The following is a 27,809-nucleotide window of genomic DNA, read 5'->3' as shown; positions in this document are numbered from 1 at the left end:
ATTAAATACTTCTGAATGTTGGGCCAGAAGGTCAGGGACTTAGCTCTAAATACACATGATGATGATACGTGTTTTGCTCTCAAACCACCTGTACAGCAGAGATAAACTATAATCTCCTTTTCCCAAAGCAACACTTCACAAACACAGACTAAACTTCTTTACCCTTTATATCACAAGCTTCTACTTAAGAGTTTTTTAGCTCAAGGTCCATTAGGAATGAAAATGAGGGAAAGAGGATCCTGTGGGTATAGAATTTTCAGCCTGCTCACCACCTAAAAAACAGGTACGTTTAGAAAGAGATTTTTATTTAGTCAAGTGTGTATACAGCTTGATAGATTTGTCAAGTTACATGATGACAAAGGCACAACAGATTAAAAAAAAAATAAAGCTTTTGTTTGCAGTCACGCAATATGAAAAAAGTTTCTTAGCCTTAGGACAGGCAGGACTTCGTACACGTTTGTCCTTACTTCTTCTTTCTTGAGTAAGAGGCATCAGCGTCCTGGAGCGAGAGTACATTAAGTCAGTATTTCCCCACACACAATTTAAATCCTTCAATTTAAAGGAAAAAGGGAGGACGGTTTTCCAAGTGTCCTTTATCCACAGTGTTATTTTGCTTGAAACAGCTTGTGCTAGTCGGCAGTTACAGTGTGGACGCAGGAAGTTTTAAGCTGCATGTGCCACCCTTATGGAGTATTTCAACATGTTTGTTGGGGCTTTTTTTGTACCAAGTTCAACAAAAACACAGTAAGAAAAACACCATCTACTAAGCAGTATTGCAAGAACAGAACACGCATGGGCATGTCTTCCTTCAGGAATGCACATGTGAGTGAAGAGCCCTGACAAATAGTAGTATCACTTAATCTACTTCTGGGAGGTGCTCAGATGATGTGCCTGCCGTTGCAAAACCTAGATACAACCCAGGAAGAGATTTTCAACAGTCTTAATTCCAAGCTGCATGAAATAACTTGTGTTAGTAACCTCTAACTCAGCTCCGCGTTAATGCCACGTTCTGGACTCGCAGCCCATGTGATGAAGATCGGAGCAAGACCTTTGGTAGTACAAGACGTGTTGGCTTCCCTGTGCTGTGACGTGACCATGCTGCAGTAATTCTAGACTAGCAGGATGGAGTCTGGCCTGGCATCAGCTGCTAGGGAAGTGAGGAGGGGAAAAGGAAACGGATCCAAAACACAATCCCAACATTCCCGTGGCTAAAGAGTCTGTCAGCGGAGTAAAAAAAGCAACCAAACAGAGGTGAGAGGAATAAACTTACCACTCCGCTCTTGAAGTTCTCTATCCTCCTCTTGCCCATCCTGTTCATCAGCCACCAGGCCCAGGTGGGCGCATACTGCCAGAGGTAGCAGACGGCCAGGTAGGGCTGGTCGCTGATCCAAGCCTCCTTCAGGTCGTTGGCTGCACTCACCAGGGTGAGCCGGACACAGCGGTCGGTGCGCATCTTGTGGGACTGATCGCCGCTGTTCTCCAGGGACTGGAGGGGAGAGAGCCAGGAGGGATTAGAACCAGATTTCTGTTCGTGGGAGGGCCAGGCTCTGTGCAGCAGAGCTCCTAGTTTCTGCACTGTGTTCAAGGGGAATGACCCAGCCAGTACAGCAGAGACTGGGGGCTGTGGAGCCCATCCCTCACTATGCTAATCCTCTAGTTTTAGGTGTGGGAATGCTTACCACCTTCCTTCAGCCCACGTGCTTAAATAAAGCACCCTTGTAATTAATGCCTCGACTAATGGGTCAAAGAAGGTTAAAATTGGATCTCCAAACTCTGTCCTGCTTCAGTATGGCTTCCACTTTATCACAAACTAGATCTATGGGAACAGGTTACCCATTCTGCAGCTGAGGGCTCTGAGAAACGGGAACTTTCCTGTTCCCAGCTGCCTGGAACTTTCCAGGAAACAGGAACTTTCCTGTTCCCAGCTGTTCCTGTTCCCATTATATGCTACAAGTTACTCAATAACCGAGTTAGTAGATGAGGCCACGTTCCCCGTTAACTTAAATATTCCTGCCAGCTCTGCTCTGTGGGCAGCCATCTCAAACAGGAGAAAAGCAACAGGCTTCATCAGTCACAGAGATGTCTTACTTGACATCCTGTCCACAGGTACTGCTCCGTGAACATAAGCCACAGCTTGTGAATTTATATACATTTCACTCCAGCAATAACAGACTGCTCCAGCAATCTCCTCTTCTATTTTCCAGAGCAAAAGCAATTCTGGTCTAGAGTCGGTCTTCCTCCTAGGTCCTTCGCCATGCTGAAATCTGAGGAATTTGTTTTGCAAGCTTTCCAGATTGTTCAAAAAGCACATCTTTTCTTTCACAGAAGTATGAAGTTTTACAGGCCAGAAATCCTTTCAGAATTCAATTCAGCAATGGGAGATCCCACACACACACACACTGGTGGGTTACCCTGAGCTTTAAATTGATTGAATTTAGGACAGATTACATTTTGGTGGATCACAGTAGCAATTTTTGCCAGCTACTTTGTTAGACAGCCTTTATTAAAAGCAATTGTGCAGCTGGAAGGTTTTGCTTTTTCTCCCTGAACAATCCCTAACAGGAAAAGAACGCTGGCCTCGCATCAGCTGACGCCAGCGGCTTTGCCAACAACAGCGTCAGCCGACCAGGGGACACCATGACTAGGACAGACACAAAGCCACCTGCGCAGAAAGGACAGTGCTCTGCATGCAGAGCTGGGTCCAGAAAATCCTGGCCTTTCCCCCAAAAGTGCAGCAGAGCAGCTGTACAGTAAATTTCACTAGATGTGGATTGTGTATGTTGGAAGAGAGAAGGCATAAAAACTCTCAAACTTTATTTTCATTTGATACCACAAAGAATTTCAAGACTATACATGGTTCTGCACCAATCAAAGCATTTCTTAGCAAGAAGATGAGGTTAGTGTTTGCTAGGAGGAAAAAAAGAAAAGAAAACCACGAAAGGATCACTGGGCCTGCAGCAAAAGTTGAATTTATCACAAGAGAAGTGAGTTCTTACCTTTGCAAGATCCTCCGTAAAGACATTTTGTATAATCTTAGACTGCACAGGCCCTGGGCATATGTTGATAACGCTTATCTCGGGGTAGTCAGTCAGCTCAGTCCGCAGAGAATTAAAAAGCCCTAGAAGAAAAGACAATCATGTCATCTTCCTTTGCCACATTTCCACATGTAGCAAAGCCTAATTGACTACATATTTTCAGTCTAATTCTGTGCTGTAAAAATAGCAGTATTCCACTAAAAGCAATTCCTACTATGTTCGACTTTTTTGCATTCAACAGCTAATTTAAAATTTTATCTGCAATCACAGACGTAGACATTGATACATAAATCACTGAGGAACCTATCCTCGAGTTCTCAAACACACAATAACTTCTCTAAATCACAGACAGATTCTGCTGTATCTGTATTGAGGATAAGCCTCACTGTTTGAGTAGAGGAGGTGCTGCCAACCCTAAGAACTGCAATACTGTGGAAATGATCTTTTGCAGGTGAATTGCTCTTTGTGGTGAGATCACAAATTTTAAATTGTTTTTATTGAGTAGGTGGCACAGGTTTTAGATGGAAATCTTCCTTCTAAAAAGGAAGGAAAAGGAAAACTTTTCCACATATTAAGTCAAAGAAAAAAGACTTTTCTTCCTAAAAGAAGGAAAACTTTTCCATATATTAAGTCAAAGGTGTACCCTGATGTTTTAGGGGGTAATTCTGCACCACTGAGTCCACTAATGGGTTTGAAATTTGCATCCACATAGATAGAAATCTCATTTCAGCTCAGGAATATACTACCAGTATATCTGATTTAAACTATAATTACAGAAGCTGCAAGTATTTCTTTTCTTTAAGCTAAAAGTATACAAGTTTTCTTAATCTCCGTGACTATTCCCATTTAGACAGCAACTATTATGGGGAACATAATCGATTCAGGAAGGTGCTTTGGTCAAGCCCTGTAGAGCTAGGATTTAGCAAACACCACATCATGTCTTATCTTTGACCTGGTTAACAGTTCCCTGTATTTATTCTAACACATAATTTTGTGTCTCAACAGAGACCAGAGAGTGAGCACAGGCTGATAAACTTCTCCCACTCTAATAAAAATATGTAATTTGTCCTCCCATCTAGCATGGGAAGAGCTGGCTGACTCAGAGCTCTGAACTAAATTGCAGGACAGGGCTAAAATCAGTCAGGCACACTCCTGGGATGACACAGAAATAGTCCACCAGGGCAATCCACTGAAGCTAGGCAGTGAGTTGCACACCTGACCAAGAACACGGGCTCTAATTTCCCAATTGCTGGTGACTAATTCCAGTTTACAGATTGCATACAGGCTTTGCAGTTATGTTCTGCAAAAACACTGACCATGTAGTTACCTGGAGATGTCTAACTTCTAGAGGAGTAAGTTCTAAAATTAAAAGACACTTGAATGCCCAGAAGTCTACTTCTGGACACAGCTGGAAGCATGTGAGATCTGCCAACCATCCAGCTGTTTTGGATTAAAAACCTGGGCTCTCCCCTATATCACCTCCTGCCCTGAGAGGAGCCTCCTCCGCCCCTGGTGCACACCTTGAGATGTGGCACCAACACGGCTGTGCTTTATCCACCACTCCAGGCTAACGCTACAGCCCAGACCTGCATTTCCCACATCCCCTCCTTTCCCCATGGGGTCCTGAGCCCACTTATCTCAGAAAAGCCCCTTAACCCCCCAGTTTGTGCAGCCCTGTCACAACAGTCGTGCCGTCAGTCCAGCTGAGGAAAAAGTAACGAGTAAAAGGTCACGGGACCCCAAAGGGGAGGAGGTGGCAGCGTGCATCAGGAGCACGGCCACTTGGGTGAGGGGATGACATGGTACTGCTCCTTGTTGACATGAGTGCTTTGTGTTCTATTCACCACACCAGTGACTGGAAGTCCAGGCTCTCCTAGAAACAGCCTAAACAGCCGCCTATTCGGCTCCCTTCCCTCCTTCGGGCAATCGATAGTTATTCCATCAACATGGAACTGCAGGAGCAGGACTAAGGCAGAGCTCTCCCAGCCCACACTCCCTTATCACTCCCTGGTGATTTGCTGAGGAACAGAACTGACTCCCGTTTTGCCTTGAAGGAGGCAAACTCAAGATGTACTTCCAGGAGTGGAGGAGGTGGAAGGGGGTGTGTCTGTGATAGCAAGGAAGCCAGAAACATTGCTCAGATACTTGTGACACAGCATCTACACCAGCTTAAATGCTGGGAGGCTTTTGGGGTACAAATCCTACCTAAAAACGGGCACCTGCCCACAGCCCTGAGTAGCCACACAGCTGCTTCTCTCCCCATAGCACAACGGGAGCCTTGCTGTCCTGAGCAAGTGGCGAGGTACCAAGAGCTGAGCATTGGTTCAGTGAGCTTGTCATCTCTGAAGATCCTGTCTACATGGTAGCCAAGCACAGGGCTGCTGAGGCTTTTTTTTCAGAGTGCTGTTTGAGTAGCACCACCAAAGTCAGCGCTATTTAATGGAAGGGTCACACAGCCTGTAAACATGAAACGCAGGTAGCCAGAGATCGCAGCAAGCTCCTGTTCCTGCTCTGTGGCCATTCTGCTATCATCCTCCATCTCAAGAGGTTTGTGTGGCCCATCCTTTCCCTGTGCTGCAGTTCCAAGTTTTTGCACCATGGAAGAGGTGCATCCTTCACTGGGAACACAGGATGGCCAAGGCACTTGTTCAGCTGAAATCCTGGCTGACATGCACTGAACAGAGCCTCTTGAAGACCAGAATCTCACATATTCTCAGTCCTCTTGGTGGCTCCATCTACAACATATACAGGTTCTCTAATTCCAGCACTTATCTTAGATATCCAAAGGTATGAAATTCCTCCACTTCCTCCCAGAAGAGAAGCTTAAAATTCCTAAGTAAGAAAATAAAGTGCTCTCTTCTTTAAATTCAGAAAGGAAGAATCTGAGCATTTCCACCAAGCCCAGACTGAAGCCACCTCTGATATACAGACACTGAGTCTGTGGAACAGGAACTGCTTTAAGCCATCTCTGCACCTTTCCAGCTTAGTGACCAAATCCTAGAAGATGCTGAAGAAGGAAAGGCTGAACTGAGTTCTACTGTGACAGAAATATTTAGAAATTCCCCTAATGACCAGAAACTGAACAAAGAGAGTAGTGGTTGCTGCTCAGTGCCTCCCATCAGATGAGTTCCTAATCAAAGAACATTGTGAAGTCCACCATTTCTGACCCACTCCACACGCCACCAATTACACGAATAACAACGAGATGAATGGCACATGATCTCCATGAGCATCGTCACACTAGGAGAGAAGCTGCATCCGTGAGATGCAGACTCCCGTGGACTTGGCTCACGCTCTTACAGCACTCCCAAAATTGAAATAAAGGGTAATTTCATCAGTAGAACGTTGTTATGAAGAATTCCAATTGGCATGAATGAAAGCATGATTGTTTCAAGAACAAATTATAATTCTTAGCAGAATTCCTTCCTTCCTCCTCCAACTGCCCTTTAAAAGAAATTTTTAAAAAAGAAGAAAACAGAACAAAAGGAGGGACTTTTTCAAAGCAGGCATAATTAAGATTGCAGCATTAGCTGTGTCAGTGTGGTAGACTCCAAGGCATGAATTTAAAAACCAAAAACCGTAACAGATGAATTCATGTCAGATAGGCTCACACATTTAATAACTGAGGGCGAAAACGCAATCTTCATTTCAAGAAGATCTTAGAATACAGGTTGGTACATGCTGGGAAAACACAACAGGAAAAGCATCGCTTTACACTCCGTCCTATTTTCCCCCTCAGCCCCTCTCTAGCCATTTCTTCTTGGTCATTGTCAGGGATGGGCTACTGGGCTACCTGCAGGGCACTGCCATTCCTACAGACCTCCTTTACCTGCACTGTCCTGGGGAAGTTTGATATTTCAAAAAAGCTTTTCTAGTTGTTTGGGGTTCCGTGCCCACATTTAGCCATAACTCCAGACCGACAGGAGACTCTCAGACCAAGTCTCTTTGAAATCTATATTGCAAATCTCATGGTTTTAACACCTGCAATTAGTATTTGCAGAATTAGCACAAAAGAAACAAGAAAGGAAGTTTGGAGTCTGGCCTGGTTATTGAGCAGAGGTAGAATCTAGAGAAAGATACAAGCAGTTCAGTTAGCTTATTTATAATTAATCCAGAAATTTCAGTAAACTATCTCTTTAAAGCACCTTCCATGTTCTCAATCTTAACATGAGATTCAGAGTTCTGAGAATTTTTAAAGTGACACATGAATTCCTCATGCTCTGCAACTAATTAGCCACACTGAGACCAACTACACCACACCCAAAAGGTAATTTAACTGAAAGAATGCTTAATAAAGGGGCATAAAGGGAGCTCATGCTCATTGCGTTTTTCTAATCTAAATCTACTGGACTTAAACCAAAAGCTGGCCTCTAACGGGCAATTTCATCACTGCCACTCAAGTGAAGAGAAGCCGAGCTCTCCCAGTCACTAACTGAAAACTTTTTATTAGCAGAGACCTGTCACTGTCTTAGAATCACAGAATGGTTCGGGTTGGAAGGGACCTCAAAGATCATCTAGTTCCAACCCCCCTGCCATGGGCAGGGAAACCCTCCACTACACCAGGTTGCCCAAAGCCTCATCCAACCTGGCCTTGAACACTTCCAGGGATGGGGCAGCCACAACTTCTCTGGGCAACCTGTTCCAGTGCCTCACCACCCTCAGAGTGAAGAATTTCTTCCTTGTATCTAATCTAAATCTCCCCTCTTTCAGTTTAAAGCCATTGCCCCTTGTCCTATCACTACACACCCTTGTAAAAAAGTCCCTCTCCAGCTTTCTTGCAGGTCCCCTTTAGGTACTGGAAGGCTGCTCGAAGGTCTCCAAGTTCTTCTACACCTCTTCCTTTCAAGCATCTAGTGGCTTTGCAGTGTTAGTCACCTGTTACGTTTTTGACGTAGTTAGTCGAATTGTCAAAAAGATATTGACCCCATAGCTTAAGCAAAGTTATTTATTCTGTTTATGTGCTGCAATCCAGCAGGGAGTAAGAAGTTTTTTCAGCCATCACCGAGGACAGCCGAAGTTTATTTTACTGAGATCAAAATGTACATTAGCAGGAAGTCAAACAGTGGTGAAAGACAAATACGTCTAAATAAATTTACTCGTTAAACAAATGATTCCTCCATGATACAGGCAGTCGTCTTTTCCCCCAAATACTTTTCTGAGCTCTTCTTTTATGTTTGTCCATACAAGCCAGATTACTTTCAAAAAGTCTTTAAAAGCAATATTGAAAGTGAAGTGTTATGCAGAAGATATCTTCCTAGAAGGTTATGAGCTGCCAGTTCTTCACACCACAGCAAGATCCAGAACCACTGGGAAGATTCATTCAGATGTTCCCAGCTAGATCAGGAATTCTCTGAGTAGTCTGATTTACCACCCACTGTTCTTGCTTTACTGTTCTGAAGATTTCCTGTAGTCTTAAAACTCTCATCAGTGACTTTTCCTCCCTGACTGAATTAAGATGAGAACATTAGGGCTTCAATATGCAACAGAATAATCCTCTGATTTAAGTATTCCTTCATCGGAAGGCCAGAGGCCAAGGTCTTGTGTTTCACATTGGAATTTTAACTATGTAGTGGTTAGGCCTAACTGCGGTGGCATTTGAATTTTAGTCATGAAAAAACAAATCTACACTGGGAGCTGAGATATTTCCTATTTCAGAGCAAATTGATTAAAAAGGACTTTCAGAACCTGAGAAAGTTCCCTATGCCGCGTGCAATCTCAAGTGTGACTTGTGTATCCTGCACAGAATAAAGTCCTCTGCTACAGCACTAACCGATGGTGGTCTGCTACACAGCAAGACTTAATTAACCTCAGAAATTTAACTTACCTGCAGAGCATGCTTGCTGGCACAGTACCCAGAGGCAAGAGGAGCTCCCATGATACCCATCACACTGCTCACAGTAACAATCTTTCCTTTTTTCCTTTGGATCATGTGATTCAGGACATATTTTGTTAAAGAGATGGTACCTAAGTAGTTGAGTTCTATTATGGCACTGTAGACATCCAGGTTTGTATCCACAAACAAGGAGCGCTGGGAACGTCCACCATTGTTGACCAAAACATCAATCTCAGGAAAAATACAAAGATAAATTAATACAAGACATTTCCTTTAATACTTGTGCTTCCTCAGGCAATTGTTAAGTGACTATTCTCTTCTCTCCAGGGTCATCTCTGCCATGCACAGGTGAGATGTATCAGCTGCTGAAGAAGTTTCAAGACTTGCTCACCCCCACTAGACTTCCTCTTTGAACTGAGCTAATTTTGAGCTGAGTCAACAAAACAGGAATACAATGTTTGATGTCAAACAAGGTTAACTCCTAGTACAGGAACTCTGGCAGCTGAAAGTTGTTTTCCATACAACATTTTTTAACCCTACTGCACTGTAGAACATAACACTTAACGTCTGGTCCTGCAAGGTGACCTCTGAAAATATGTTTTGTGCAGAACCACAAACCAGCTAGACTGAAGAACAGAAGAAACAAATCTGGTACCAATAATTTCACTGTGAAATCAAAATATCAGTGGACTAAAGGCCTAACTGAAGTTCTGCATGTTGTACTTGAGATAATAGCAGTCAGATCTAACCAATATTAACTCCATACCCTGGACTAGCAATCATGAGAACTATGCACCAAACAAGGCAAACAATTGTGCCTGATGTCCAGTTTTGCTCCACAAGGTTCTGAACCCAAATTACATGCATTACTGAAAATACAAAATGAAGGTTCTGACTTTCACACACAATTTTAAGCCTTTAAGTGCACAGCTGAGGATAGTTCCCAGTTGGTCCAGAAATTCAGTGACATCAAGCCAGTGACTTTTTAGTTCTTGGTAATGAGCAGTGATTATTTGTTCATTGCTGCATCTCTGCAAAGCCTGCTAAAACCCAGAAGCAAGTAACAGAAGAGATGAAAATTCAGTCAAACTTTTTGGCAAGTTTTATACCGAAACTAAGAAAGATGTAGACACTGGTGAATTCACCATAGGACAGAATAAAATACAAACATAAATGCAGGTATAGGAGACAGAGGAGAAAAAGAAGTTTAACCCCAGAAGCACACCTTACCTTGCCAAAATGCTTAAGAACACTGTTGGTTGCAGCTTCATGAGAGCTTCTATCAGTCAAGTCAAGACGCAGAACAAGGATATCTTTTTCACTCAAGCTGCTAATCTCTAAAAACAACCATAAAGTGAACAGGAACCAATAAGATTGCTAACACAGCAAGTGAGGGAAATGTAGCGTGCTTTTAAACACATTTGCACTAAAAAGACATCATGAAATCATAACATTAAGTTTGAAATACAATGCTTTGTTTTCATTTTAATCTCCACGTAGAACCCATTTTTAATCTGTTCCTATCAAGTCTTTCTTTTCTCATCATTATGTTTCTGCTTGTGAAAAGCTTGACTTCATCAAACAGGTGCGTGTAGCACAATACAGGCAATTCAATTCTCCAAATAATTTGCAATAGTTGGGAGTAACATGCAACAGGATTACCTGATACCGAAATTTTTCGCTGAGCCGTTCAGAAGAACAGCATACTAGCAGCCTTGACACTTTGCTTACATGTTAACTGGTTCAAGTATGTTCATTCCTGACAACAGGACTAGCACAATTTAGCTCAAAAACACACCATATATACATGAGTAGCTACGAGGCAAAGTCTAGAGAAGTTAGATTATTGGAGCAGGTAGAAGGATATGGCACCAATCATTCTTACCCAGCTGGACTGAGTTGAGATAATGAACTACTAATTACTCTAATCAACTCAAGGTACCTATCCTGCCTACAAGAGGCAGGCCATTTCCTCCTGGCTCCAGAAGATGCAACAGCGTCCCTGGTGCTGCAGCCCAGGCTGGTGAGCAACAGAAGGAGAAGGTTTTTGTTTAACTGACAGCTTTTAATATATCCATCTTCTGAAATAAAAGTCAGCTGTCATCAAGTTCAAGCCTTCATGTTGAGCGTTTCTCCCACTGTCTCTTCAGAACAACTGACCTTTTCCATAGGAAGTATTCCTTGGGCAGTGATGTGTTACCCTGGGCTTTCGGGGCAGATGACTCTCAAAAACCAATGTTAATCTTTTCAGGTTTTTTTAACTACATACAATATGATTATTTGTTTTTACTTCATTTACATTAGTTTGATAGTGCTATTTTTGCTTCTAGTTGATTCCCAGCCACAACTAAGTGTACCTGCTCCCCTTTAATCAGCTGCCCTCTTTATGGAGAGCCTAAGGCTCTGATTTTTTAAGTACTACTTCTTGCATATACAGGTTAAGGTTGAACTTTGTCTTTACAGTGATGTACAAACAAGGAGGTTACTTAAATCCACAAGTTGCCCCTGTTCAAAGGTTATCAGTATTTAGGCTATCAGTTAAAGCAAACTCATCTGTTTGGTGCAAAGCTACCAGTATTTCCATTTATTGCTCCCTCCAGCCCCTCCAAGTGCATTTTCCCCTCCATTTCTTCCAGAAACACAGCAATAAAATCCATGTAGTTTAACCTACCCTCTTAGAGACACACCTCTACATCATGCTCCCTCAAGCAGATTTGCACAGTTGAAACCTGCTGGGATGTGGAGTGTTTCTGCCGTGGATTAACAAGACCACACAGTCAACTCAGCCAAGAAAGTTACACCGAGGGGAAAGAAAAAAGCGGAGAAAGAGACACAGACTGCTGCTAAGGAAGGAAGTACTCTTTTACATGATGTAAGAAACTTGTGACTTCAGGAAATATCAAACCAGAAGCCTAGTTCTTGTTTTGGAGCAATCTGTTGTCCAGTGTGATTTGCACCCCCCAAAGCACTCAGACTGTACATCTCTATCAGCTTCCTTACTTCTTTGCTAGGGTGAGGAGTCTTTGCTCTAGTCACTCCTCACAGACGGCTTTTACAAACTTCAAACTCTTGTTACTCTTTTTCTAAAGTTCTTCTACTGTCCACTCACATCCCATTTTCTGCCAGACGACCAGAAATGCCCGGTGTTGAAGGCAGGTACATGTCCCAATTTATACACTGTCAGAACGCTGTTCTCCATTCTTTTTACTAATAACCCTTAATATTCCGCTTCCTTTTTTGCCTGCTACCAAACTGATGTTTTTAAGTGAACAATTACAATAATCCAGAAAAACACTTGCTGCCAAGTGGGAGCCCTTAGTTTGGAGTTCCTCGTTTCACACAAATGCTAACCGCTCGTTAGTTAGCATCCTTTAGTGGAGTGTCTCCAGCTGCACAGTGAATTGCACATGGCCACCAGCTTTCTGATGCAAAATACCTGAAACTGAGCGCTCAAAGCTCAGTCTACCCAGAACAAAGGCCACTTTCACACAGCTGTGAAACTGTGCACTTCTAGTGCACGGTATTTTCTGGAGATCCCTTAAAGTCTCCTTACCTAGCAGCTTTACACTACCTGGCTTCTGGTCAGGATGAAACTGCCCAACCACCAAGTAGCAGGTCTTCTGACATTTTCCTATCAAGCAGACATGGGCTGCCTCTTCCCCGTTATGTTTGTTAAGTTCTAGTTACTTTTTAACTAAAAGCCAACTCGTTTTTTGAAAGACAGCTGCGTAAGTAATGACGACTTAGAATTATGACATCAAGCATACACGTCCTTCCCCTTGGATCTCCTAAAGGATTTCAGATCACCAACTCTTTCCAATACATTTTAATCCAAGATAGCAGTTTCTTGCAACATGATAAACACTATTACTCAGCAGAGACCCTTTATTCTCCAGCTCTTCAGCGTTTCCTTTTCTATCTTTCATTTCTACCTTGTGTAACACCATTTAACAGAACATGAGCTTTCAGCAGAGGCTGAACGTGACCTCCCGAGGTCCATTCCAACCTCGGTTACTGTATAATTCTAGAACTTACAGATTGTCTGTCATTCATTTGGCCCATCCATATTTAAATCATGTTTGAGCTTTGTCAAACCAAGAAACATCCCTCCACCTACATTTTTTTCTTTTTAGGGCTTTTGAGAAAAAACTGCCTCCAACATTACTGGTGAAGTTCAAGTTGTTGCAGAGAATGGTTGGGGGGCAATACAGAAACCACCTGCAGGAACCACACAAGTTATACAAGTTGTTTTCCCTCCCTCCTGCAGAAGTGCAATGGAGTGTTGACTTGGCGACGATACTTTCCTTCTCTCTCTCTCTCTCTCTCTCCTTCGGCTTTTAAACAGTGTAGAATGCATAAAAGTATATCAAAGGGTGGTGTCTCTAAATTTTGAACACGATTGATGTGCTTATTTCTGACATTAATATGCGAACTATCTAGTTAAGTTGCTGTGTACAGCACCTACAGCAGGCATGTTAAAGCCCATTAGCTCCAATTACAACATATAATTCAGCCAAATTCAAGTTGCTGTTACATGGTGCAGCTCAATCTTAATCCATCTCATGCTACCCAAACCTTACAGAATACTCCTGAACTCAATGGCAAAAACACATAGGTGGAAGCAGGGACAAGCCACCGAGGAAGCACATGCAGGGATAGAATCAGGAAGATCAAAGCTCAGACGGAGGTGAAACCAGTGAGGAATGTGAAAGACAACAAGGGCTTCACAGGTGCAGCACCAACAACAGGAAGACCAAAGACAGAGTGAGCTCACTGCTGAATAGGGATGGCAAGGAAGTGATGAAGAGCACAGAAAAACATAAAGTACTCATGGCCTTTTTTCTCCCTTAGTCTTCACTGGCAAGATCTCCTCTCAGGCCTCCCACACTCCTGAGGCTAGACTCTAGCGGAAAGGAATACTGCCAACATCAGAGGAAGACCAAGTCAGGGACTAACTGGACTGGATATAAGCAGGACAGTATATACATCCAAGATCTACAAGAGGTGACCAATGTCACTCATCTTTGGAAGGTACTTGGTAAGTGGAGGAGATCCCCAGTGACTGGAGAAAACCAAATGTCACACAGCCTAACCTCAGTCCTTGGGAAAATTATGTGGCAATTCCTCCTGAAAGCACTTTCCAAGTATATGAAGGACAAGAAGGTGACTGGGAAGAGGCACCATAGATTTAGCATGGACATATACTGCCTGACCAATTTAATTGCTTTTTGTGATGAGAAGACTGCCTCTGTGGACAAGGGGAGAGCAGTGGATGTTGCTGACTAGGTAGCTTTCTGTGCTGTCTTCCATAGCATCCTTGAAGCTATATTGGGGAAATCTGAGGGGTCTAGATGAGTGGATCACAATGTAAGCGAAAAACAGGCTGGATCATCAGGCCTAAAAAGTAGCAACCAACCATCCAAATTCTAACTGGTGGTCAGTTATAAGTGGTATCCTTCCATGATCAATATCTTAATATCTTCATTAATGACTCAGATGATGGGACAGAACACAGGTTTTCAGCAAATTTTCAGTTAACATCAAGTTCAAAGGAGCAGTTGCTATGCTGGAGGGCAGGACTGCCATTCAGAGGCATCTTAACAAGCTGGAAGAACAGTCTGACAAACCTCATTAAGCTCAACAAAGTCAAATACGAAATTTCACACCTGGGCAGAATAATGCTCTGCAGTACTGCAGGCCCACATCCAAACGGCTATGTATCAGCTCTCCAAACAAGACCTGAGGTCCTGATGGAAGGAAAACTGCAAGTTGAACATAAGTCAGCAGTTAGCTCTGGCAATTACAAATGCTAATGGGCTGCACTAGTAAGAGCAGACTGAGGGAAGTGATTTTTAAGTGCCCCTACACAGCACTCTGACTCCATCTGGAGTACTGTGTCCAATTTTGGACACCCTAGTTTAAGACAAATACTGATAAACTGGAGACAGCGTAGCAGAGGGCCACTAAGATCGTTGGAGGGCTACGCACATGATAATCAAGGCAAGGGGCAGAAAGCAAAGTTTCCATAGCCTCGAGAAGAGAAGGATAAGAGAGGAAGTAAGTGGGCCCAATTACTCCTTTCCACTACTTAAAGGCTGGCTATAGAAAATACGGAGTAACTGTATTACTGAAAAGTCTCCATCCTACTAACCTCATCTATAGTTAAAATAAAGTTCAGTAGCGTATACTTACAAAACACATGGCTACATAAGGATTTAAAGCTAGTAAATACCCCATCTAAGACATTCAGAGGATCACCTGAAGTTGGCAGAGGCAGAAATCCTCTTAGATAAATCTGTGCTCTCAGTTCATATAAATTGAAATAATATTTCTGAATATTCCTTAGTCCATCGCGCTCTCACACAAGCGGTGCCTAAAAATGGATATCCAGGATTACTGCTTCTGCCAGCCTGTCTGGTGTTACCAGTTTTGCAATGGCAACAAACAGCCACAGACGCAAACATGGTTGCACACTTTTACTGACTGCTGAACATTGCGTCACACAGCACTGGAATTTCGCCCTGATTACCACCCAACCACACTGTCATCTTACGTCCCTTGCTGCTTTTGAAGATATCTGCCTAAGTGACTGCTTTTCAAAGCACCAGAAAATAGAAATAAGGAGTTGTGCATTTTCAAAAGCTCCTTGACAGATTTTCAGAGTAGCCTGCTGCAATGTTTAGATTTCTAGAAATGCTTAGGTGCTAACCCAAGACAAACACACGTTCCAAGTAAACTGCAGACATTCTATCAACATTACGAGGAATGAACTGTCAGTGTGATAATATACTCAGTAAAAAATGCTGCATGCTGAGCTAAGGAGGACAAACAGTCTGAAAGAGGCATAACATTAATCATGTTCAAAACCTCTATTTATCAGCATGAATTAACTGTCGATCCCTCTTGCTGTTAAGCCATAAAACAGAGAAAAAGAGGAATGAAGCCAGACTACTGACTCAGCAGGCATATGAAAGATAACTAGAATAGCAGAATAACATTCCACTTCACGTTTTTTCCTCTTGATCTACAGGATATTCTCTTTCTTGCACTTGCGCAGAACAACTTTTTCTGAACATTTCTGTTCATTCCTTTTCCAGAGAGGAAAAGTCAGTTGTCAGTCTGCCTGTAACATGCACAAACCTGAAGGAAGAAGACTTCCTAGTAGCATGCAACGACGTGGTTTGGTTCTTAACAGGATGACACTCCTCAGATTGCTTCCTCCATTCCCCACAACATTTATATATTCCTTTTCTTAATCTAGTATCTTACAAGACTGCATACAATCGATAATGAGAATTTTTTAAGTAACATTGGCTCATGAAGGAGCTCATAATGCAAGTCTATACAAAGGTTTCTCACTCACAAAAAGAAAATAATGGCTTCAAATGTACAGTGAAGCTATGTATAAAGTTTACTTCCACCATGAAATTTATTCCTGTGATATGTAGGTTAGTATTCCTGTGGCAACTCCATCACAGCAAGAGTGGAACTGCTCACATGAAGCAGCAGCAAGTTGTACTTACGAAGGCATTTCTTTTTCACTCTTTCCAGCTCATCCTCTCTTCTTGCTGAGATGGCAAGCGAGGCCCCTATCTTTGATAGCTGGTAAGCCAGTTCTTCTCCGATTCCACTTGAAGCTCCTGTCACCCAGACAACCTTGCCACGCAGTTCATCTTCTATCAAAAGAATTAAGACAAGAGTTCACACATTGCCAATGCTAGGAGAAACATTTAAGTCACTGCAGGGGGTATAATCTGATAATGTTTTTTAGAAATATGCTCATTTTGGGGGGCTATTACAAAATCTTCACTTCTTTATTTTTTGTCGCGTGCAGTTGTGAAATCATTCATAGCTGTTCTGTTGCCACCTGAACTTTGTTCCAAGGCTAATCTGAATAAACAGTGATTATCTACCTGATGGAAGAAATCTGATTGTGTTTCTGCAAGCCATCCACACACGGCGTTTCCACTAACCTCATCAAAAAGAGCTTCAGAGGAAAAGGGAGAAGAGAATTCTTGGAAATGACAGGAAATAGTTACTGTATTGCAAATCCAAACAAAAGCCTAAGCAAACCTTTCCCAATAATGTTCTACCTCAAAAATGTTCCTAAGTAATTGCTGACAGAAGAAAATTCTCTGAACAAAGACAGCTAATCATAACGAACCAAATGGGTGTTCGTCCACTTTGTTTTGTATCTGATGCAGGTTAATTTCTGCATTGGCCAGAGTACAACACACAGAGCTCCCGAGGTGTAAGCTCAGGCGTGAATTTCGCCATTTACTCATAGTTCCTGCCCTGGCATGCTTTTTTAACCTGTAGTAAAAATAATAGCATCTTACTCCTTTTGTTCCTCTATATGCCTGTCCCCTTCGTTTGCAATCATCCCATTCCATGATACACCTGTGTGCTGGGAAAAGGCTTAGCTTTCTAGACATATATTCAGTATCATCAAATACAACAGATGGATGAAAATCACCCATTTAGTTCTAGAACATGATTTAAGGATGTATGATCACTAATACCAGAGCACTTTCCAGGACATACCACTGCCTAACACTTATCATAGAATCATAGAATGGTTTGGGTTGGAAGGGACCTCAAAGATCATCTAGTTCCAACCCCCCTGCCATGGGCAGGGACACCTTCCACTACACCAGGTTGCCCAAAGCCTCATCCAACCTGGCCTTGAACACTTCCAGGGATGGGGCAAGCACAACTTCTCTGGGCAACCTGTTCCATTGCCTCACCACTCTCAATGTAAAAAATTTCTTCCTTATATCTAATCTAAATCTCCCCTCTTTCAGTTTAAAGCCATTGCCCCATGTCCTATCACTACATGCCCTTGTCAAAAGTCCCTCTCTATCTCCTCTGGCTTGAAGAACACTTGTATGTGTTTTTCAAGATTAATCTTAGTGAATATTAGTCTCAGTGAAAATCTGACTCAAGTACTCAGAGTGCTACTGAGAAGAGCTCTTCCTTCTGTTTTTCAAGTTGGTACAGAAGAGTATTCCAACGACGTCCAGCCAACCAAGAAAGATGTCATGGAATAATCCAAATAGCAGAGCCAAATGTAGATCCTGAGACTTAAAGCCAGTTCTATTTTGAAAAAGGCCAGAATAACATTTTTCAGCTCACTGAAACTTACCTACACACTTACTTTAGCAAAAGTACTTCTTTTTCACTGCAGCCAGTGGCTGGGACTGCTTTTACTTCCTGCTTACTTCAGTAATCAGTTCCTGCTCTCTCTGCACTACACTGTGTTTCAAACTTCTACACTCAGAGTGTTAAAGACATAAATCCCATTAAGAGATTCGCACCAAAACCTTCCACTCTTCTGATAAGATCAGAGAACACTCAAGACTGACTATCAGCGCTCAACTTGAGTTTGTGGGATGGCAGTGGGTATTATTTGTCTTTTGTTAAGCTGACTGTATTCTAGCCAAAGAAAAATCCCTCCTAAAAATCTCTCCCCCTTTGGAGGTTTTGGGTTGTTTGGGTTTTTTGGTTTGCTCTTAGAAACACTAACAACAACAGCAACAACAGCCACTTCCCAAAGCAGAGATGTATTCTAAGGTTATGAACTTGTGAGGTGGAAAGAGGTGTTGCTGAAGTTGTAAGAATAACCACTGTATTAATAATTATACCAAATGGCTGCTGTCTGTAAAGCTTATTCACACTCTTTTCCTGCAGTTTTATTCCAATACTTTACCAATTCATTAATTAACCTCAAGAAATATGGGGGTTCGTCTCTCCTATTACATTTTTTTTTGGCAGCAAACCCGTGTAGACAAACACTACATGAACAAAAGAACACACGGACACACTTTCAACCCTGCTTACCACACTCATCTCCTCTTGCTACTGAAAACAAATCCACTTCCTCCCACCACTCAGCTTCCCTGTTCCCAACCTGTCTTGGGCAGCTTCACTGCAGTTATTCAGGATCTTGTTCTGTGGACAGAATAATTAACTGAGATAACGAAAGCTTCCCACCGATTCCCCAGTGCCGATAGTAACCAAGCACTAAGCTACTGGGAGTTAACATAATGGAAAACCTAGCTCAAATGCTGTTGTAGAACAAGTATCAAATCACCAGCTTACTCTAGAATAAATGTCCTGTTGTTACTAGAAATAAGTTTAAAAATTAACCATGACAAATTAAGAAATAAAAGCAGATGATACTATTACTAACCATTAACTACTGTGTTACAAGGCATAACAAATAAGAGGCTGAACACAGCAGTACCACGTGTAATCCAGGAAGTGCTTTTGTAGGTCTATTTAGGGTTTTTTCCAGCATTTTATAGCTCCTATAGCACAAGGTTGCCATGTCATTTCGTTCATGAAAAAAATTTGGAGTGGGGAGGTTTCATGCAGAACATGCTCCCCACAGCCCAAGAGAATCATACCATTATTCCCAGTTTAAAGATTAGACTTTCAGATACGTAGGCTTTCGTACGTCAAAGTATCCTCCTTAGCTCGATATTACGCTGCCTGTGAAAAGCACACCATTTAGAATGACTCCTGCTCAGCTAATGAAACATAACACATAAGTCATCCTGCACCCAGTAACACTTGTCTCCCGATCACACAAATATTTAGAAGATGGGAAACAATCCAGCACCTGCCAATGATAAAATCTAGAAGTGAATTCTCCCTATAGAACTGAATCATTGAAATGGAACTGGTCTTACCTATATTAAGGCCTCTCTTTGTAATTATAGTTTACAGCACAAGGGAAAGAAACATATGACATCAGTCTGCTTTCTGGTAAGTATTTTTATCTCCAAAAACTTCAACATCCTTAATAGTGTTGTAGAAGCGATAACACAATATAATGACTGCAAGAGTGACAGCTCTAATAACAGCTTTAAATAAAAATCAAGTTTTTTTTTCCGCGGGATCCATACGTTACTTACCTAGGCACACTACATTATGTGCAGAACATATTTAAAGGAACATCTTTTCTAGTGTTTGTCCCATCTGTTTTCCTATCTGCACACTCAGGATCAGCACTGTGGCACCACCATCCCACATGTATACGGCTGAACTATCAGCAGAATGCCACTTAAAACACTACTGTTTCAGCTACATAATTTAATTGATCACAAGCACTGATGCTGGGAGACGGATGGGAGGCAAAACACAGCTCACTCTTTGCAGAGCAAAGGAGTTTATGTTGACAAAATTCTGCCTGATTCTTCTTACATTACATGTTGAAACAACTACATCAGAAAACGACTACGTTGCTCTTTATACAGAAACTTTTAAAGACTAGTTAAAAGGTTTCCAGGCTTCCAATAAGACTGAAGGCTACATTGAAATAACACTATGTCTACCTGAGAGCTCCTGCATCTTGATGTGCACTGCACATAGGTCCCTCAGGACAAAGCTTCAGTTCTGTTTTATATTAGTCAACATTTATCTTGTTTCTCTGCCCTGAGTCTTTCCATGATCTTTGCAAAGCCCACACACGAAGCTTTTTTGTAGTCTTCTTATAGTAGAGGAACTACCTGATGGAGTTACTGTAAAAGTTTGGGCTGCATATCCAAAGAGTTACGGAACACTGCTCACACAGATTTAAATTTAATATTTATGACAGTTTTATTACTTATGCATGCTTTTCTGTTCCCTTCTCCATTATACGGACTAGCACTTTTGCAGTAAGCTTGTACTGAAAGCAGAAGACAGATATCTCAACAAGTTTGTCCTGCTCTTTCCTCAAGCCCTTCCTAATGTTGACCTTCACTCGCACCTCCATCCCCTACCAAATCATGGTCTCAAGCCCAAATCCTTACTCCACCACACCCCCCAGGCACACATTCCTGATTCACCTTCATTCGATCTTAACCCAACATCCAGTTTCATTTCCGACACGGGACAGCTTATAGTGTTCCTTGTCCCATCTTCTTTCAGATCAGCGTCTTCCCTCAACGGGTCAGAAGAGGCTGTTGCGTGGTCACTGATGGCACCAGCTGCCCCTTTCACCTTCAACCACCCGCACCCAGCACAGCTCACAGCAGCCCCGAGTCGCTGCTGCCGGCTAAGCTGAGGGGGGATATTCAGAAATCTGTGGCTTTTCTGATCCAAAGTCTCTATTGAGCAAATAAAACCTACGATTTTTAAAGATCTTTGTCCAGAAGCGAGCAGAATTACAGTCAAATTAGAAAGATCAACATGTGCAAGAGTCGAAAATCCCTATCCGACGGCATTTTGTTGAACCTTCGTACCCATAGGTGTCAGAAGCAGCACCTTACAGAAAACCTGCCTCGAGACGCCAGAGCAAACCGAAACAGAAGCTAAACAGACTATGAAGCAGCTCACCCCGGCCACATGCACCAAGCACCGTCTTTCCTTACCATCCCTTCCTTCCACACTTCCCCTGAACCTCACGCTCTCCAGGCAGCCCCGGCCGCCCCGCACACCCGTGCCAGAACCGGACATCTGCCTGGAAACAGCGCAAAACAACTGGGTTTGGGCCAAACGAGCCAGCACCCCCCACGGACCTGCTCCTGGAGTTCACTGTCGCTGGAACCTGCTCTTAGACAGCTGCTCCACTGGCACGACCGCAGTGCCACGTGCCTTGCTGGCTAAGGGCAGGAAAATTAACACTTTTGGGGTTATTTTTATTGTTCTTCAGACACGCCGGCGGGACAGCTGCCAAGGGCTGGGTCTGCAGCCTGAGGCGACTTCAGCCCCGTCCCTGGGGACCCCTCTCCCCCTCACACGCCGCCGTGCTCCTTCCCCCACCGAGCGCCCCAACCCGCCGCCCCCGCGCCCAGCACAGCCCCGGCCCCCCCTCCCCCCCCCACGCCGCCACCCTCCCGGCGGGCGGCGGCTGCTGGCGGGCGGCTTTACCTGGCTTCTTCCCCCACCACTCGGCCCACAGCAGCGTGAGGTCGCCGTCGGCCCGCAGCCAGCGGAGCAGCTGCGCCAGCAGGGCCAGCAAAGCGCCGCCGGCCAGCGCCAGGCAGAGAGCGCAGCCCCACGCCATGGCCGCCCGCTGCCCGCGGCTCCTGCCGCCCCTTTATCGGGGCCGCGACGCGGCGGGGGCCGCCCCCGCTGCCCGAAGCCAGCGCCTGCCCCACGGCAGCGTCACCGCCGGCCTCCTCCCCGCCTCCCCGCCTCCCCTCACCCCCGCTTTCCCCGGCGGGCAGGGGCGGGCAGCTCCGCTCCGCGCCTCCGCGCCGCGGCGTGTGTTTACAGATCCAAAACTGGTGTTTGGAGATCCAAAACTGGTGCTCGTCCTGTTACTGATACTTAGAATTTTAGTAATTAGAATTTAATCAATAGTTTGTAATTAATATAGGTTGCAATTGATTTTAATAATATAAAGCTATAAGAAATATTTCAATGAAAAGTATGCTCGTGCAGTAACCAGATGCTGCTATGAAAGTCTTTGTATAATCCTGTACCAAGACCAAAGGGATAAGTTAGAATCATGTAGAAATTAGATAACAAGTACAAGTTGACCTACCCATTGATTTATGGTACTTACATAGAACTAGAAGAATGCATGTAGCTATCAAGGTTTGGGTTAATGAGAATGAAGAAGGCCAGCCTTAACGAGTTATGGGTACTTGCCAAGAAACCATGAGGTAATTACCAGAAACCGTGAACTTAAGCAAAATGTAATTCCGGCAGGGGGAGATCGTGACCACCGACTCATAGACCACCTACCCATATTACACCCCAGACTCATTTCCAGATGATTCTAAATTTTATTGCGCAGAATCGGAAATAGGGGAAGAATATGCTAATGATTTTCGGGAAATAATTTGTTTATGCATGTGTAAGCTCTATATAAGAAGTTTAATTTTGGTGCAAGATGTGCACGCTAGGAGGAGATATCCCCCGTGCACCCGGCGCCGCAATAAAGAAGTGTCTGCTTATCTACATCCCATTGGTGTTGATAAGTTTCTTATTCCGGATTTTCGGTAACAGTCCTGCTGAGGAGAGCCTTATGGCTGGCCCTTGGGGACACCAGCGATGCCTCTCCTCCGCGGAGCTCTCGAGCTGTCCCCAGCCCAGCTGCAGTCACCCCTGGCTCTTGTCACAGACCACGCCGCGTCCCTTTTTTGGAGGCAGCAGCTCATTTCGCGTCCCTTTTTGGAAGCAGCAGCTCATTTCGCAGCCAGCAGGCGTTCCTCACCCAGGTTTCTGCAGTAGCTGTGCCCTTAGCCATGCCTCCTGCTGCGCCACAGCTGCCAAGGCGAACCTGGCCGCTCTGGCCAACGTTTCAGACCTTGGGTTTAAACCCTGGTCTCTGAAATCAGTGGTGCTGGATGCCCACAAGTGCTAAAAACCCAGGGACTGCGGCACTTCTGGACATCACATCACTCTGGTCTACAGCGCCTCACTAGTGCTAGTGCTCATGTGCAGAGGCGCAGAGTTCTGTTCTTACTACCTTGAAGTTTCAAAGTCTTTCGCAGCAGGAAGTACAGATTTTAAAAGAAGAACTCATAATAGAATCATAGAATCACAGAATGGTTAGGGTTGGAAGGGACCTCAAAGATCATCTAGTTCCAACCCCCCTGCCATGGGCAGGGAAACCTTCCACTACACCAGGTTGCCCAAAGCCTCATCCAATCTGGCCTTGAACACCTCCAGGGATGTGGCACCTACAACTTGTCTGGGCAACCTGTTCCAGTGCCTCACTACCCTCAGAGTGAAAAATTTCCTGCCTCCTTGCCAGACTCTTGACACAAATGCATGCGGAATTCATGTAGGACAGGCCACGTAGTTGTTCAGAGAGGCATGCAGACCCTGTGCCCAAAATGTTATGGACTAAGGCCCTTTATCTATCAGAAGACGTAGCACAGGATGGCCTGATGTAGTGGAGGGTGTCCCTGCCCATGTCAGGGGGGTTGGAACTAGATGGTCTTTAAGGTCCCTTCCAACCCAAACCATTCTATGATTCTTTTACAACAAAACTGAGTAAAATAGCTTTCTCCTTTTTTAAAAAAAAAAAGTTCATTTAACACTGTTCTTGTGTATTTGTACACCTGCACAGTCACCATCAGTGAGGACTTTACTGCCTATCCCCAAGATTACAAAGACAGGCATGAAGTGCCTGCTCAGCGCACGAAGGCATGCTCCATGTCAGAATGAGCATGGGGAGGAGAGTACTGGAAAAAGTTATAAGGTCCTTTACAAGATAATGTCCATTCTTGATGTTTTCTAACTCATAAAAAGTAAATATGCTCATCTCATTGGTACTATCTTAATGATAGACAAATATACTTAAAAAATTATCTTAATTATACAGAACTGAGCCTATTAAAAAGATTTCTTTTGAGATTCCCACCAGCAAAAAAGCAGTAAAGCTACCACAGGTTGCAGCTTTTACACATGGCTGCTGTAAACTGAATCATGCCAGACTGTGAAATTTCTTCTCAACCCCAAAGAAACTGGCAAAATATTGATGTGAGTTCAGGGTTGCCAGCTTCCAGTCTCACCTTGATGGAAGACTTGACTTTCCTTGCTCTTGACTTTCCTTCTGGAAGTACAGCTTGGAGTGTTGACAGTAATGTACACTCTTCCTGTTGCTTCAGAGCCAGCAGCTACTTAGACAAGAGCTGTTTGACAAAGTACCAAAGCAAAGTGAAACATCTCTTAAAGGATCACCTCATAATGAAGCGCTTGGATTTGACCAACATCTAAATTCCCAAGGAAAATAAAAAATATTTCTCCTTCTAATGCCTGAACTTAGTTTCCACATGAGAAGCTAATTTTCACTTTCTGAAGAGGCCATTATTGCTAACAGTTTTTAAAAGTCAACCAAAGTCAACCCGAACATCAACAGAATGAACGAGAGCTCTGTTGCACTTTGTGCTGTGACTGATCCAGACAGCGCTCTGGAAGTCGGTAAACTTATTCTGATATCTGTGCAAAGTACTCAACTGTGGTTGTGAAGTACAAAAGTCAATGTAAAGCTGAAGTACAAGGGTCTGAAAACAAAATGAGAAATAGTCACCAATGTGAGAGATCATAGTCTTGCTCCACACCCTGCTGGGAACCTTGCTGAGGTTGCAGGACATAACATATGTGCCTTATTCTTAAGAGTTACACGAATTATAGTGACACACTTAATGTAAATAAAAGCAAGACAAGCTGCCTTCTCTCTCCGTAGCAATAAGGCAGAAATAAGTGTTTTGTTAGGTTGCTGTTTCTATATTTTTTTCCCTCCAGTTGTGCAGTATTGAGAAGACCTTGTGCAAAATTGCAATGGCACAACGGAACTGGCAGATGAATGGACAAGTACAGGCTTGATGGAGAATGGATTGAGAGCAGCCCTGAGGAGAAAGACTTGAGAGTGCTGATGAATGAGAAGCTCAACATGAGCCGGCAATGTGCGCTTGCAGCCCAGAAAGCCAACCATGTCCTGGGCTGCATCCAAAGAAGTGTGGCCAGCAGGTCGAGAGAGGGGATTCTGCCCCTCTACTCTGCTCTCGTGAGACCCCACTGCAGTACTGTGTTCAGCTCTGGAGCCCCCAACAGAACAAGGACATGGATTTGTGGGAGCAAGTCTAGAGGAGGGCCACAAAGATGATCTGAAGGCTGGAGCACCTCTCCTGTGAAGACAGGCTAAGAGATTTGGTGTTGTTCAGCCTGAAGAAGAGAAGGCTCTGGGGAGACCTTCCAGCAGCCTTCCAGTACCTAGAGGGGGCTTATAGGAAAGATGGGAACAGACTTTTTACCAGGGCCTGTAGTGACAGGACAAGGGGCAATGGATTTAAACTGAAAAAGGGTAGATTTAGTTTGGGTGTAAGGAAGAACTTCTTCACTCTGAGGGTGGTGAGGCACTGGAACAGGCTGCCCAGAGAAGCTATGGCTGCCCCATCCCTGGAGGTGTTCAAGGCCAGGTTGGATGAGGCTTTGAGCACCCTGGTGTAGTGGAGGGTGTCTCTGCCCATGGCAGGGGGGGTTGGAAGTAGATGATCTTTGAGGTCCCTTCCAATCCAAACCATTCTGTGATTCTATGATTCTATAAAATGAGTAAATTTTCACAGATTTATGGGTGAAAGGCCTCCTCTTTGAATGTTCACAAGGGGGCATCAGATGGCTTGATGGCAGCCCTGATAATAATACTGCGAGAACATGGGTGTGAATATTTTCCACAGTACTGTGATGCAATTTCTTTGATCCATGCTAGAGTAAATAAAGCTCCAGTGCAATTATCTGAGATTACTTCAGTGTCTGTGTAAAACATAACTTTGAAAAATACTCTTACTTCACTAAATTATTTATGTGGGTAGAATAACATTAAAATTAATACCAATAAGTACGGCAGCACTATATTCCCTTTTCCTGTATTTCCTCTTCCACTGTGAGCAAAACAGAACAGCTTCTAAGGGGAAAAGCCCTTTGCTTTTTTTAGGAAAACAAAATTTTAGGGAGAATCTGTCATAAAGTGAGTGCAAGTGAAGTAAGGCCGGTTTCGACTGCATGCTATCTGCTTCAGAATGTTACCTGTGCCATATGGTTTAATGTTGCTAGAAGAGGCAAACAAACACACATCCAGGCAAAGACAGTCCCATGTAAATATAACAGAATGCCAAAACCACTACTCACGTAAATCTGTCTGACCAGATAGAGGGTATATACATTATTTCTTTATTTTTTTATTTTAGACCTGTTTTAACTGCAAATTATTATTTAATAAAATGTTGTCTCTTTTGTAATAACGTTTACTGAAAACTTCAAAATTCATCCTAGGTAAGGGACATCATTTGAGCCTTTTAAATGCGAGAATCATTTTGATCTGATGCTGATTTGGGTACAATTCTGCTGTCGCTATGTCAGTGAAATTTTTCCTCTTGCTTACAGAGAACACAAGCTGTCTGCTTTCTGCATCGGAATTACCTTCTTGAGTTCACATCTCTGAGGTTTTCTGCACTTAAGCCTCTTCATTCCTGGCTACCCTAATCTCCTCTCATGTCAGCTTTTAGCATGTCGTTCAATCTTCATGTTTTTTCACACATCGCCCCTCCTGCCTGCCTTCTTACTCAGGCCACTTAAAGACAGACTTGAAGGAAATAACTTCCATCTTTTCTTCCTTTAGATCTCTCCTTAATTTTCCTTACTCTTTGCATCCATTTCATTTCAGTCTGTTTAGTTAAGGTTTTGTGTGCGAGCTCACATCAGTTTAAAACTTGGGAGTCTAATTAGGGCAAGTTGAACTACTGCGTCTTCTGTGGATTTTTAAAACAGTAAATAAAACTGTTGGTACTGCCTTCCTGGCGACCACATTACAGATTAGTACAACCTGTTCCCAAGCAATAGAAGGTAAACCAGAGAAATTCCGCTTTTTTTGCCAGAGTAAGCTCAGTCTCTATCAGTAAGTCGAACAGAGTCAAGGTGTGGAGTCATACACTGGCACATCACCACCCATAGTTTTAAACTGTTATTGTGGTTCATGGTATGGCTTTGCTCACACACGCTCTCCCAAGGCATGTGGGGTTTGTCTGAGAGGCATCGGCTATGGACACAAGCCAGGTCAGGCCAGTTGGTGTCAGGACTAGAAAGTCCCCAAATTGTTTTACTTACTAGCAAAGACATAGCAAAGATAGTTACACAAGTCTTTGCAACTGTTTAGTTAAGCAAACTCTAAGTTAAAGTGGTGCAACTGTGAGTAAATCATTCTTTCCTCCTCCCTCCTCCCTACACCTCACTGTTTCCCTCAGAAAAAAAAAAAATAGAAAAACATCTGATAACAATGGAGCATCACAGAAAAATACAAAATAGTAGTGTAAAAATACACGGCGGCAAGACGATTCTTATTCAGACAGCCAGGACAAATACAGGCAGCATCTTCAAACACAGAAATAGATGACTCCTGATTGTCGGTCAGTGACTTTTTGTGGCACCTCCTGGGCAGGATTCCCTCAATATAAGAAGCAAGAGCCATTTTCTACCCTCTACCTGGTGTGACACTCACG

The 27,809-nt window shown here is 43.4% G+C and overlaps 1 protein-coding gene across 1 annotated transcript; it reads right to left on the bottom strand.

Moving 5' to 3' along the window:
• Positions 1 to 284: 284 nt before the first annotated feature.
• Positions 285 to 21,862, bottom strand: DHRS7 (dehydrogenase/reductase 7). Its single transcript, XM_086612934.1, has 8 exons — positions 21,727 to 21,862; positions 16,392 to 16,544; positions 10,099 to 10,205; positions 8,860 to 9,099; position 7,782; positions 2,997 to 3,118; positions 1,271 to 1,486; positions 285 to 499 (listed from the first exon to the last, which is right to left on the bottom strand). Exons 1-8 carry the CDS (start codon positions 21,860 to 21,862, stop codon positions 464 to 466), a joined length of 1,011 nt encoding a protein of 336 aa, XP_086469060.1. The 3' UTR covers positions 285 to 463.
• Positions 21,863 to 27,809: the final 5,947 nt, after the last annotated feature.

The sequence above is a fragment of the Tauraco erythrolophus genome, chromosome 6 (genome assembly GCF_009769465.1).
Source record: "Tauraco erythrolophus isolate bTauEry1 chromosome 6, bTauEry1.pri, whole genome shotgun sequence".
Lineage (NCBI taxonomy): Eukaryota > Metazoa > Chordata > Aves > Musophagiformes > Musophagidae > Tauraco > Tauraco erythrolophus.
The sequence above is the reverse complement of the archived record's forward strand: the minus strand, read 5'-3'. Positions and strand labels throughout refer to the sequence as shown.

What these genes read in the sequence shown, in the direction of transcription:
- DHRS7 (XM_086612934.1), bottom strand. Translation starts at nt 21,862, where the DNA reads ATGGCGTGGGGCTGCGCTCTCTGCCTGGCGCTGGCCGGCGGCGCTTTG. An exon ending in GTGGTGGGGGAAGAAGCCAG is followed by an intron (nt 16,545 to 21,726) that starts GTAAAGCCGCCC and finishes TTCTTTTGATAG; the next exon opens with AAGATGAACTGCGTGGCAAG. An exon ending in AGAACTTCAAGAGCGGAGTG is followed by an intron (nt 500 to 1,270) that starts GTAAGTTTATTC and finishes CTCTCGCTCCAG; the next exon opens with GACGCTGATGCCTCTTACTC.